At 41.4% G+C, this 13,963-nt stretch overlaps 1 protein-coding gene across 3 annotated transcripts; it reads right to left on the reverse strand.

Annotated features, from left to right (window-relative positions):
• Window positions 1-2,640: 2,640 nt before the first annotated feature.
• On the reverse strand, window positions 2,641-13,428 carry LOC109970397 (uncharacterized). Of its 3 annotated transcripts, none has more exons than XM_020617928.1 (7): window positions 13,271-13,428; window positions 12,912-13,165; window positions 12,086-12,258; window positions 11,537-11,755; window positions 9,133-9,293; window positions 8,897-9,029; window positions 2,641-4,323 (listed from the first exon to the last, which is right to left on the reverse strand). In XM_020617928.1, the coding sequence occupies exons 1-7, from the start codon at window positions 13,411-13,413 to the stop codon at window positions 4,147-4,149; spliced, it is 1,260 nt and encodes a 419-aa protein (XP_020473584.1). In that variant the 5' UTR covers window positions 13,414-13,428; the 3' UTR covers window positions 2,641-4,146. The 3 variants fall into 3 exon arrangements, with proteins under 3 accessions (XP_020473584.1, XP_020473586.1, XP_020473585.1); XM_020617930.1 differs by having other exon boundaries at window positions 12,912-13,097; window positions 13,249-13,343; XM_020617929.1 differs by lacking the exon at window positions 13,271-13,428 and having other exon boundaries at window positions 12,912-13,242.
• Between the last annotated feature and the right edge of the window lie 535 nt (window positions 13,429-13,963).

The raw sequence follows: 13,963 nt of genomic DNA on the forward strand, positions 1-13,963 counted from the left end.
AATATTACAAAAATGTAATATAAAAAAAATCCCCCACTTCGGGGCGTCTCATTCCTTCCTTCAAGCTCGTATCCTCTACCAGAAGCCTTGGAGCTTAAGGGTCCTGCACAGTATCTTAGCTGTTCCTAGGACTGCACTCTTCTGGACAGAGATCTCAGATGTTGTTCCTGGAGTCTGCAGACTGAAGTTGACTTTGGTATGGAAGCTCTGGGTTTGATTCCCAGTCAGGGCACAGTCAATATCAAGCATGGGTCCTTAGGTAAGGCCTTTAATGCTACCTGCCTACCTCATTTTTTTAGTGAGAGTTGGAAACACAAGAGTCACACCAACTCGGACGTCCCATAAACAAGGTCCGGATTGGGTGCTGAGGAACCAGGGCAACTTGATTTGAAGTGAGCTACTGGAACAAGAGCAAGGCATTCATGGACAAGAGATGAGAACAGGTAACTATTGGAATGCTACTATACAAGTAACCCCAGTAAGAGGGGTTACATGCAGTGGATGTGGAACCTATGAATACTTCGAAACCCAGCATCTAGCCTAACACCTCAGTGTTCTAACATCCACAAGAAGCACCTGCTATTACAACTACGAGGTACAACACGATTGTTATGGCAAGGTCAGGGTGGAGATATCATCACCAGCCCCACAATTGGAGTTTGGGCACCAAGACCCAATAATAGCATGTCCAGAGCTTTATGCAATAGCTGAGATTGAAGATCATGACCAAGATAGGCACCTGGAATCTCCGTGGCCGGTTACCAAGACTAAACGAGGAATGCAGCACTATGATAGCTGAAATATGCCATAGCAACCGTGATCTTTGAGATGCTTGGCCATAAGTTCAACAAAGGCCATATGGAGTAGTATCCCCCATGAAGAAGGAGGTTGGAGGCCAAGATCAAGGCAACACAGAGCGAAGTTAGCCAGCTATCGGAATTGAAGAAAGGGGTACATAAGAAGTACAGCACAGAGGCACAGTTCTAATAACAGCCCAGTACCCTGCCTCTGCACAACATGGAAGCTCCTGTCATCATAGCAGCTAAGATGAGTAGGCACATGGCTCAATACATAAGCAGGGCTGAGAAAGGAATTGGTAATAGCAAAGCACCAGCTACTGGTTCATAAAGCAGCTGAACAAAGTTCGGGTGATTAACACCTACGCCCTGCTGGTAGAGAACCGAGCTTGAAGGAAGAAATAAGACTGCCCCAAAGTGGGGCAAGTGGGGATTTTTTTTTTTTTTTTTGTGAATACCATGTCCAGAATAGGCTTTCAGCGGTATTTGATTATTATTTGAAAGAAGGCTTTAGGTATCACAAGGTTCAGCTAAAAGATCAGGACTGCAAACACATTACAAAAATTTCAGTTGCAATTAAAGCCATTAGAGAGTTGGTGTTAACAGATCTGGATATGAAAACTGTTTGTGTACAACACTGTACATTTGGTAACTGTTCAAAATTAATTGCATTTTTAAATACTTTTGAACGGACCTTCACATTGTTTAGCTCTTCTCTGTTTCCAGTAGCAGTGGGCTCTGGAGTGACTGAAAACATAGCTAATCATATCCAATCAGCTCCTCTCATCCACGTTCAAAGCAGCAAACAGTTTAAGCTGCTTTCTGGAGGAAAGTCTGTTGATCCAGGAGGAAAACATAACGTGGCCTACATGTTCACGACATCTCTAGTATTTTACCAAGGGCGGACTTTGTCATAGTCAGCCATTCTATAAATGATCTGCGTGGAACACAATAAAGATGTAGATGAAAAGGAAGTGCCCGCTGTGCCAGCCGTGCATAATATTACACGGTGTGTTAAAAAAAAATAAAACATAAAAACTGGTAGGTTGCAACACACATTCTTTATGCTACACATATTTATAAAAGAATGGCTTTGTATGCCACAAAGTTGTTTTGCAAATTTGGAGAGATCCCAAAAATGTCTTGCTCTGAACAGATGGAGTCCAGAAGTGTAGGCTATCGTTCATGCCACAGACATGATTCATTCGATGTACAGTATCTGCCTCCTTACACACGCGCACGTGCATCCGGAAATGTCAAGGGAATCGAATGGTGACGTGAACAGAGGCGACAGACCATTTTCACTTGGACTACACACGAGTTGAGTCTGTGCAAAACCTGTCTGCTGGAAACTCTTGGATAACTCTTTTTTGACAAAAGCAATTGTTTGACACCTGAATCAAAACAAACCCCAGGACAAAACGATTATAAAGTGGCATCCTGCTAGAAATATGGACCATCGTGGACCCCCCCAGGGAGGACCACCTGCTGGCCAGAGTCAGGTGGTGGATATGTACCATATCAGTGGCACTGTGGGTATAGCAGCTGTCTCCCAACTGGAAGGTTGAAGGTTCAAATCTTGGTGCCTGCAATCCACATGTCAAAGTGTCCTTGGGCAAGACACTGAGCCCTCCAAGCTGCCCATGATGGCGGTGCATATGCACGCAGCAGCCCAGGACCTTCAGCTCCAAACAAAATTTCGTTGTACGTGTCACAATGTTACAGTGACAATAAAATAAAGCTTCTTCTTACACGTCTTTTATAAAAGGTGTGTATAAAACCCTAACCCTGTTTACACACACACACGTAGTTTATGAAATTAGGTTAGGCATTTAGTCAAAGATTCTGAAAAACACTTTTAATGGGAACATATATACACTTGACGTTTTCTTAGTGTAAAATATTATTTGGCAGGACGGGCATGGAGCGTGTTAACACTGGTGTAGTGATTAAAAAATACAGTTTGGTTTCAGAGCAACACATTTACCAAATTGTGGATGACAAATTTGGTAAATGACACATCGGCCTGCTGTGTGTGGATAGTTCAGTTTGTTTCAAATTTACCTGGAGCTGTTGTTGGTCCTTATAATTTTAAAGTATATAACATTTGTGAGCTGCAAGAAAACGCAGCAGGAGATCAGGCTTGGTCTCATCCCAAATGAAGATAAAGTGAACTACAAGTGTCTGGCTGTTTGTTATTGGACCTGCACACAGGGCTGCTGCCTCAGTCATCACTCTTATAGCCTAATCATAATGTGTTGAAATGTTTTGGCTCTGAGAGAGAGGAGAGCTTTTTATCACAGTGACTGCACACCTCATGCAACGCTACCATCTCATTTAGACCCTGTGATTCAGCCGACAACTCAAGTAATGCACGACTAGTTTAGTGCAAACAAACACACTGGGGTGTTTGTGTGGTTATTTTGTGGAAGCTGTTGTTACTTGCACAAGAGGCCCCCACAGGTTCAGCATGCGTAATGATGCATGAATGGCAGTTCCAGACCTTACTAGCACTACATGCTTTAGTTGAATATTTATAATTATGCCGCCTTAGACGTCTTACTCCACAACATTTATAGTTACAGCTGCAATCACGTTTATAGAATCCTATCTTAAATGCCAAAATACATCAAATGTGATGCATTGCTACACATTAATCTACCCAAGGTTTACAGGCTAGTTCATATCAGCTCCATTTCGACCAGCTACAGAATTAAAAAGCTATTTAGAAGTGAATGCACAAGTACACGAAAAATCTAATGATAAAGCCGACAGTGTGTCAGAATCCATTCTGCTGCATATTAGGTAGTTTTACATTTGACAGAAACCCAACACCCTGTATACAGTACTGTGAAAAGACTAACACTGGTGTCATCATGCCACTGCTTTCTATAGTCCTCAAAACCTGCCTTTAACTATTTTTCATTATTGGAAGTTTGCATTCTGTTGTATGTATAAAACTGACCGGACAGAAATAAAGCTATTAATTAAATCTCACTTGAAGCTTAATAAATATATCTTAAAACCCTCAAAGCTAACATTACCATAATTTCCACACAAATTCATCAGATTACATTTTTCACAAGAATTTTTTGACCACAGTCCAGTCGCAATGTGTTTATGCAGTATCACACACACTATAATCAGATGCTTCTCCTGACAGAGTATTCAAGTATTACCTTTAAGTTCTGAATGGACACAACTAATGCGCGCGCGCACACACACACACACACACACACACACACACACACACACGTAACCTTCCACCGTGTGTGTTTCAGTGGACTCATTCGACTTCAGTAACTAACAGTACTGTAAAGCTAAACTGGAGGTGGTCACATATTGTGTTCTAGCCTGCTCCCTGCTGGAGATTCCTCTCATAGTTTTCCAGACAGATGTGGACACGCTGAGTGAAGTAGTGAGTATCAGAGATGGCCCGGAGGAGGTCGGTCTGGACCAGTGTGATGTCATACAGTTCAGAGATGCAGGCTGTACGGGTTTCAGTGCCACCTGGATACAAGAAAACCTGAGACAAACACACACATTGAACCCACGTATGACACTCACAGGACTATTCATACAGGCTGAAACCTTCTAAGCAACAAGTCGCCTTAGAATCGTCACACAAAGAGCCAACAGTAACATTGTGAGTCTTAAGGGTTAACTGCAGTGTTGTAAAATAAGGACAATCAGTTCTACACAAAATATTCACTACTGAGCACCCACTCTTTTCCACTGAAGACATTTCAATGTGTGGTAATAATAAAACAGGTGTAAATAACATTAATAATAAAAAGATTTAGGAAAAATCTGGAGCTCTTTTAAATAACCGAGAAGCCGGGAAGAGCAGGTCAAATAAGAGCAAAATGATTGTTAGACATCGATCCACTCAGCAGCAAAAGGTTTCTGTGGGCAGCGTTACACATACCAGCTGTAATTTGTTTTCGGAAAATAATCGCCAACATTCACATGTGTATTTGGATTCTGAAATAAACTTGTGCCATTTCCTGCCGGTGACTGAGCGGTTGGCCTAAAAGAAGCTTTTAAAAACTGTAGCACTTCTCACAGAGTAAAACTGCCCTGATATAGGCCGTTTCTTCTAATTAGGTTTGCACTGCAAAGAGATGAGAAAATGTATGCTCGGCTGTTCGTATGACAAAGAACTAAGTTTTGTCAAGTGGAAAAATAACATCAAACTGCAAAGGATGCTGGATACAAAAATGTGGCTCCATTTGCTGCTCACTCTGGTGTTCGGTAAGAATTGTAAAGCACTGCTTTCTCAACATGTGGACAAACTTCACAGCCCGTTATACGTACGCAGATGCTGAAACATACGTGATACAACCTGATTTGTGGCTTTGAGATGCTGACTGACAGTGATGTATTACTGTGCATGCGGTTTCTCTAAAAACAGCTGTAGACCACAAATGTAGGTGAGAGAAACTCAGTATGTACAGTATTGTTCAAAATAATCACGTCTTTTATAAAAGGTGTGTATAAAACCCTAACCCTGTTTACACACACACACGTAGTTTATGAAATTAGGTTAGGCATTTAGTCAAAGATTCTGAAAAACACTTTTAATGGGAACATATATACACTTGACGTTTTCTTAGTGTAAAATATTATTTGGCAGGACGGGCATGGAGCGTGTTAACACTGGTGTAGTGATTAAAAAAATACAGTTTGGTTTCAGAGCAACACATTTACCAAATTGTGGATGACAAATTTGGTAAATGACACATCGGCCTGCTGTGTGTGGATAGTTCAGTTTGTTTCAAATTTACCTGGAGCTGTTGTTGGTCCTTATAATTTTAAAGTATATAACATTTGTGAGCTGCAAGAAAACGCAGCAGGAGATCAGGCTTGGTCTCATCCCAAATGAAGATAAAGTGAACTACAAGTGTCTGGCTGTTTGTTATTGGACCTGCACACAGGGCTGCTGCCTCAGTCATCACTCTTATAGCCTAATCATAATGTGTTGAAATGTTTTGGCTCTGAGAGAGAGGAGAGCTTTTTATCACAGTGACTGCACACCTCATGCAACGCTACCATCTCATTTAGACCCTGTGATTCAGCCGACAACTCAAGTAATGCACGACTAGTTTAGTGCAAACAAACACACTGGGGTGTTTGTGTGGTTATTTTGTGGAAGCTGTTGTTACTTGCACAAGAGGCCCCCACAGGTTCAGCATGCGTAATGATGCATGAATGGCAGTTCCAGACCTTACTAGCACTACATGCTTTAGTTGAATATTTATAATTATGCCGCCTTAGACGTCTTACTCCACAACATTTATAGTTACAGCTGCAATCACGTTTATAGAATCCTATCTTAAATGCCAAAATACATCAAATGTGATGCATTGCTACACATTAATCTACCCAAGGTTTACAGGCTAGTTCATATCAGCTCCATTTCGACCAGCTACAGAATTAAAAAGCTATTTAGAAGTGAATGCACAAGTACACGAAAAATCTAATGATAAAGCCGACAGTGTGTCAGAATCCATTCTGCTGCATATTAGGTAGTTTTACATTTGACAGAAACCCAACACCCTGTATACAGTACTGTGAAAAGACTAACACTGGTGTCATCATGCCACTGCTTTCTATAGTCCTCAAAACCTGCCTTTAACTATTTTTCATTATTGGAAGTTTGCATTCTGTTGTATGTATAAAACTGACCGGACAGAAATAAAGCTATTAATTAAATCTCACTTGAAGCTTAATAAATATATCTTAAAACCCTCAAAGCTAACATTACCATAATTTCCACACAAATTCATCAGATTACATTTTTCACAAGAATTTTTTGACCACAGTCCAGTCGCAATGTGTTTATGCAGTATCACACACACTATAATCAGATGCTTCTCCTGACAGAGTATTCAAGTATTACCTTTAAGTTCTGAATGGAAACAACTAATGCGCGCGCGCGCACACACACACACACACACGCGCGCACACACACACACACACACACACACACACACACACACTCGCACACTCACAGAATTAGTGGAACTTGTTCAGAAAAGACATACTTGAGAATAAAATTACATTCCAGTTGTAAGTGTTGAATCTTTTACTTTGTCTCTAATCGAATTAACTACATCCACATTGTACAGTTGTCCTATTTCACAGTGATATCAGGGAGTATGTGTTGCATTCTAACAATTTTTAGGGGCCTCACTGGCACAGAATGTAACTTGCAGATTTCACAATTGCCATCACACTGCTCATTTACATAATCTGGTAGCATAACTGTTAAGATGTATTGTGTTACATAACTGCAGTGGCATTCAGCTGACACCCATAATCTTATGACCACACATTAACTAACCCAGCTGCAGGAAACTGTTAAAAACAAAAGAGCCTCTAATGTGGTTGCTTACACCTTATACGGTTGAGTGCAAAAGTTTGCCTCCCATTACTTTGAAATGGCAAAAAGATTTTTTTCCCTTCAACATTTAATGCATGTTCAGCTAGTGCACATTCCTTTGTCATCAGTAGTAACAAAAATGGTCAGGGAGTGTATAAAAAGTTATGGTAAAATAATGAAAATCGTATCAGTGCACACATTTGTATTCCCCTTTATGAAATCTCTAATACTGTGTATGTCCTCTCTCACCTCCTCCAACTTCTTTGGGTTCCCTTTGAGCAGCACTTGGATCCTTTCAGGTGTAATTTTAGCCCATTGTTCACAGTATACTTGTTCCAGATCTACCAGGTTGCTTCTTTAGCACCTGACCCACGTAACTTATCTTTTGTAGGGTAAGATATATTAACTTGAAAACAGCATTTTCTTCAGAAAATGCATATGGATGCTGAGTGCTGAAAATTCGCCCTGAAAATGCTGAACATTTTTACACCTGAATGCTTTTGCTAGCTGTAAGTATGCAAATATGCATTCCCCAAACCCCTTATATACACATTTGTGTAAAGTCCTGTATTCAAAATCAACACCACAATTCTGGTAGTCAGGTGTCTGGTGAGATGATGCTTCTGGCTTTACAGGATTCCACTGGGTGTCGACCAGTCAGGCCCAGCAACGCTGTGTCTGCAGACAGGCAACCTCCACTCCAAATAAATCCAGGTCCTCCTTACTTTTGTTTGTTTTTATTTAAGATTACAACAGCAAAATACATAGACTTTTTCAAATAGCATGAATGAATACAGATATTTGATGTCAGATCAAACCTTTACAGTATTGTTCAAAATAATAGCAGTACAATGTGACTAACCAGAATAATCCAGGTTTTTAGTATATTTTTTATTGCTACATGGCAAACAAGTTACCAGTAGGTGCAGTAGATTCTCAGAAAGCAAACAAGACTCAGCATTCATGATATGCACGCTCTTAAGGCTGTGCAATTGGGCAATTAGTTGAAAGGGGTGTGTTCAAAAAAATAGCAGTGTCTGCCGTTGACTGTACAGACACAAAACTATGTTGTACAAACGTTTTTGTTTCTAGGATTTAGCAATCCTGTGAATCACTAAACTAATATTTAGTTGTATGACCACAGTTTTTTATAACTGCTTCACATCTGTGTGGCATGGAGTCAACCAACTTGTGGCACCTTTCAGCTGTTATTCCACACACACCCCTTTCAACTAATTGCCCAATTGCACAGCCTTAAGAGCGTGCATATCATGAATGCTGGGTCTTGTTTGCTTTCTGAGAATCTACTGCACCTACTGGTAACTTGTTTGCCATGTAGCAATAAAAAATATACTAAAAACCTGGATTATTCTGGTTAGTCACATTGTACTGCTATTATTTTGAACAATACTGTACACCAACCCAGACCCTGTATCCGTATGAAGATTTCTTAGAGCCAGTGGTCAAAGCCAATGACCTAATTCTCATGTAACAAAGGGCTGAGATCTTGCTTCAGCATTATAGAAAATGCTGCCATAGGTCAGATCCTGGCTCCAATTAAAAAGCTAAATGATTTCCACAGTGGGAAGAAGGTTGTGACAATGAAAATATCACTTATCTTTCTTAATTACAAGCCACATTGAGCTCTTATAGTCCTTCTGTTATGTATACTCCAGTTGCTATATTCATGTCCCTTTAAAAGAAGTGGCAGCACCTTGGGATTAACGACGGTGTCCTTGTCGTTCTGTCGTATGTTGTCATCTATGAAGATGTGCTGAACGTGATGGTCAAAGGGGTCGACCCACAGCGGCTTCCCCCCGCGGATGGAGTAGGCATTAGTAACCCACCTGGATGAGAAAGAAGCACAGAGAAAGGTTTGGAAAAGGAAGGAAGAAGGGAGAGAGGTCACAGAACCCACATTACTGATGGCCTAAGGAGCATTGTGGGTACCAGTCATAGTGGTCCTGGAAGCCTCCCACGCCCTGAACCGAGCTGAAGAACTGGTACAGGCCTCTCTCTCCATCTTGAGTCGAGACACAGTCCTCGGCTCGGCTCACAACGACTCCCCTCTTGCTGCAGCGGATTCTGCCTGGAGTTGTATTCATACTTAACTGAGTCGAGAGCAAAAAGACAAAGAAAGGTGCGAACGGCTCTGAACTCCATGGTAAGCATTTATTATTATTAACAAAAAGCCCCAAGGAGACTTGAAATACATTAATGGTGATATCAGCATTAAACTTCCACAGAAACAAAACGTCTGTGTCAGCTAGACAGGAAAACAACACTGCCATGACTTTATGATAAATAGTGTGGCTACTTCACATGTAATAAACCCAAAGCTATCAAACTGCCTGGAAGTGATGATTCTTGACTAGAATGTATTACGACAGTTTCTAATTAAGATAAATTAAAAGCCTTCTGGCACAGTTTTAAGTTCAGATGTCTTCTTCAACAGAATGAGTATTAAAAAGTTGTTCAATTAAATTAAATTAAATTAAATATCTTTTAAAATAGCAGCCATGTGGCTCTGAGGACGGCTGGGTCACGCTGTCAGTCCAAGGCTGGATCATCAACTGGGAAAAGCGAGCAAATTTTCCAGAGCTCCAAAAGCTCCAGCTTGACTTACTGTCATCTAATCTATGTTGATATAACTGAAATCTAAAGCACTAAAGCACATTACTAACTGATATGATGAGGGCCCTAAGGTAGGTCCTGCTTTAATATGGAGTCTTTTTAACAAAGACCTTCATTATTTCAATTTGGTTCTTACACATTGTACATTAATGGGTTTAGGACACATGACAGATATAAAGCCAGTTGGTTCCAGCAAAGGAAAACTGCACTGACTGCAGAGTGTGCGAGGAACACGGATCTTCCCAGGTGCCCCTTGACAGCCTGAGTCTATCATCACTGGTCCAGAATGTGTCAACACCTATTAGATGTATTTTGGTCCAGACTTTTATGTCCCACTCAGAAGAAATTGTTAGTAATCCTCTTGCTAACTACCAGCAGGTCCAAATTCTAACTTGTCCAGGACCAAATCCCTGCTAATCTAATGACATTCCCATCAGCCTCAGCTGTACTTTGCATTTATTGCGAATTAGCAAATGTAAGGTGGTGAACATTTTAAACACATCTGCTAAATATCAGCATGTTACCATTTTTGCTGTGAACTTGTTAGTTCACAGACAGTATTTAGCTGAAAGCCTCACAGAGCCGCTGGTGTTAATGGAAGGTTGGGGTGTTGTTTTTTTCCCTCAATGCATACATGATGTTCTGGGCGTCTCCCTAGTTAGTAAAAGTTTCCCTGATGACACAAACACGTTTGAGTCCCAAATGGACAAATGATAGAGCGGGCCATACTTAAGCAATGTGCTGAGAGTCAGCTAAGGAATAGTTAAGGAAGGCTAACCTACCATTAGCCTTTTAAACAATATTACCAACATGGCAAGAGGCTCCACATCCACTGACTCACACAGAGTCTGTGCTCTCGTTCAGTCACACACTGGGGATTTAAAACATCATCTTGTGCTTTTGCATAAAATTATCTAAAATGTAAAATATCTTGCTACAGTAATTATCGGCAGGAAAAGAACTTTTACTGTGACACACAGGCACTGACCCCGGTGCATACAGATGATAGGATACGAGCATGGTGACAGTGATAAGCTGTGTTTCCCTGAATGCAACCATCTCAACAATGAGAAGGAAGCTGGTGTCCTCTTGTTGCACCCAGGAACTTGCTGAGGCAACAAAACTAATCAGGTTCAGGAAGTGGACAATCACATTATGCCTTGCAAGTGATTTTCCTCCTGCTCTCTGTCTAAACGCACAGACAAATAGCATCTGACAGGAGACTATTTGAATAAGATCTCCAGCGTGCTCTCCTCCAGACAGCTCACTGTGCCTGATGTGTTCACTTTCCTGACATCGACCGCCCCACCCCCTTCCCCATCTTCCATCCAATCCAGTTTCGGCTGTTCCACTCCAGCGAGCTAACAAGTACAAAAAAAAAAACCAACCCCTCTAGGAGGAGAGTCAAGGAGAAAGGGTCATGTTGTTCAGTCACCCACCCCGAGGGAACATCAACACACACACACACTATTTTATTGAAGTTCCCTAAAACACATGAAATAAAGTGAACTTAACTAAACAAAGACATTGTTTACTGCTGTAAATGCCACATGAAATCCCCTTCATCTCCATCACACAGGGGTGGTGGCAAATATTCTCAGTGGTGAAGTTCTCTAAAACTCCCCCAGCATGCTTAGTACCACTATTGGTGAAATATCCATTCATAATTTGGGCAAGATGAGCCTCATGGCTTCATAATGAATAAGTGATTTTAGTTCACCTTCAGGTCAGGCAGATCAGGGAACAGTGGATGAGCCCCCTCACTCACTGCTCTGTGTAAGGCTCTCAGCACACGAGGTAGGTCGATTCCAAAGGTACGAAAGAGGATGGCAAACTCCCATCTTTCTGCTGCCAGGTCTTTAAGCAGCTGGAAGAAGGAGGGAAGGATCCAGTGGTACAGCCGTCCATCCTCTCCTTTTACAGACAGCTCCCTGTCTCCCTGCACAGAGCCGAGTCAGGAACAGTCAGTAACACTACAGTGCATCAGACTGCCAAAATGGCTGGCAGGAATTGTAACTTAACATATTGTAGCTCACTCTACTTATGAAGAGCAACATTTTATCATTAAACCACTGCGTGCACACACAATGCACAATAAATGTATGAGAGCCAAAAATACTTGGACGTTTTGTAAGTTCAAGCTAAAACACTCTGTGACAGACATATATATGTATAAAGCTAAATGATTTCCACATGATGATCAGTTGTCTAGGTTTATACAGACTTTCCACCTGACCTTCTTATCCATTCTCTCCTATAGGATGCTTGCCTTGAGGCCCTTGGGCCAGCGGAGTAGATCCAGATGTTCTTCCAGAGCCCCATGGAAACGTCGTCCTGCAGTGGAGGTGAAACCAGGTATCGCTCCAAACTGAGAGTAGTAACTAACAGCATCCTTGCATGGTGGGAGCAGAGAGGGCGAGTCACTCAGCCATTCCCACTTTCCTGCACAGAGATGATGAGAAGGACAACTTTAAGAATGATTTTAAATGCAGACAAACTAAAGGGTGAAGGGTTTATTTCCAACAACCAGATTAAATCTCCCGAGAATGGTATTCTAGATCACATTCTGCCAAATGCTATTTGATAAAACGTTCATTTAATGTTTTATTTGCACAATAGTATATGACTTTAGACCTTGGAACTACGTACTTTGACCTGTTATTCGGCATATGTACTATTCTAATGATGTGTTCAACTTCAACATCGTGCCAACTTTTTTTGGATTGGTTCACAGCGTGTGAGCCAGACATAGCTCTAAGTTCAGAAGTAAAAGAGGAAGAGGAACTTTGCAGAATATTACATGGAATTCGTCGTGTCCCTTTAATACCACGGGGACAATAACTTAGCCGTCATCAGCTGACTGGGCGTACACATTCCCGGTGTTTTGTCAGATTTTGCTACCTATCAAGACGTGCTACCCACCGTTCACAAAGTGGTTAGGGTTAGGGGGATGGATCGGGGTGGGGTTAGTCAGTCCATAACTGCGCATGCGCAGACAGTTTGGGTATGGAATAATGACGGGTATGAAGATTCGACAGAACACCGGCAGTCTTGTGCCATGGACCTACTAGGGGGAAAAAATCAAGCCATCTTACCGTGTTTGCTCATTCTTCCCCAGGTGACAGTGGTGAGGAAATGGTCCAGAGCAGCTACAGTCCCCTGATCCCTCGCGGCATCCGACACCAGTATGGTGTTGTTGAGGTCGACATGGAGGATTAACTTTCTCTTCTGGGCATGATTTGAAGACCAAAGCCCCCGAGAGACTGTCACATTAGAGTCACCTGTCCCACATACAGGATCGGAGTCATTTGTGCTCTTTGTCCCGTCATGTATATCATCTTGGCGGCCACTGCTCTCACCCAAATCCGCCATGAAAGGGACACAGTAGTTAGTTATTTGTTTAAAATATTAAAAACAAAACTTGCTACCTACCCGGCTCAGTAGTCTGACGTACTTGTTAGGTACTTCCGCGACGTGCTCGCTTTTAACAAACTGTAGGCGTACCCATCTTCTTCTTTGCCAGCTATACACCACCGGGCAAATGAAAGAGCCCCATCCTAAGGTAGTCAGTGGTAGTGCAAGTAGTATTTCATACATTACGTCATATTCATACAGGTGTCGTGAGTTGTTCTGTATAATTACTGAGTCCGGTTGGACAGTCACAAAAATCAGAATGATGAAGGTGTTGTGGACAAGCAACCTATTGTGGAGGGATGCTCTGTGTGTATATACTGTAGTTCAGGGAGTTTTGGCGGGGTTAGTTGGAGCGTGTGTTGTGTTGTGTAGTTGCACAGGTTGTGTATGTGGAATAAAACGAAAAAAAGACATTCTTACAAGTGCTACACTATTAAACTAGGTGGTTTACACAAGCATGAATCAACTTTTCTCTAGAAATGCGGAATAAATCTGATTCAATTATAAAACCCTGGTTTAACCTATAAACATTGGCTAATTATGTTTAATTACTTTGTCTGAATACCATTTGAGTGGAAGATATCCTGTAAAACATGTTCTGGAAAGGTTAAACTGAAATTATTCGTGATGTCTGTGGCCTAAACTAAAAAAATGGATTGATCATGCCCTACAAAATATACTTATGGCAAAAAATGTAAATAAAAAAAGTATGTTATATGTGAAGCATCCTTCA

Source organism: Monopterus albus, unplaced genomic scaffold (genome assembly GCF_001952655.1).
Source record: "Monopterus albus unplaced genomic scaffold, M_albus_1.0 scaffold197.1, whole genome shotgun sequence".
NCBI classification, from domain to species: Eukaryota; Metazoa; Chordata; class Actinopteri; order Synbranchiformes; family Synbranchidae; genus Monopterus; species Monopterus albus.

Bases quoted from the DNA above. Each gene is read 5' to 3' on its own strand.
- LOC109970397 (XM_020617928.1), bottom strand. From the start codon at position 13,413: ATGTATGAAATACTACTTGCACTACCACTGACTACCTTAGGATGGGGC. The intron at 11,756-12,085 runs GCAAGCATCCTA...GGCTCTGTGCAG, and splicing joins GCTGGCCCAAGGGCCTCAAG to GGAGACAGGGAGCTGTCTGT. The intron at 4,324-8,896 runs GTGCTGCCACTT...TGTTTGTCTCAG, and splicing joins ACACCGTCGTTAATCCCAAG to GTTTTCTTGTATCCAGGTGG.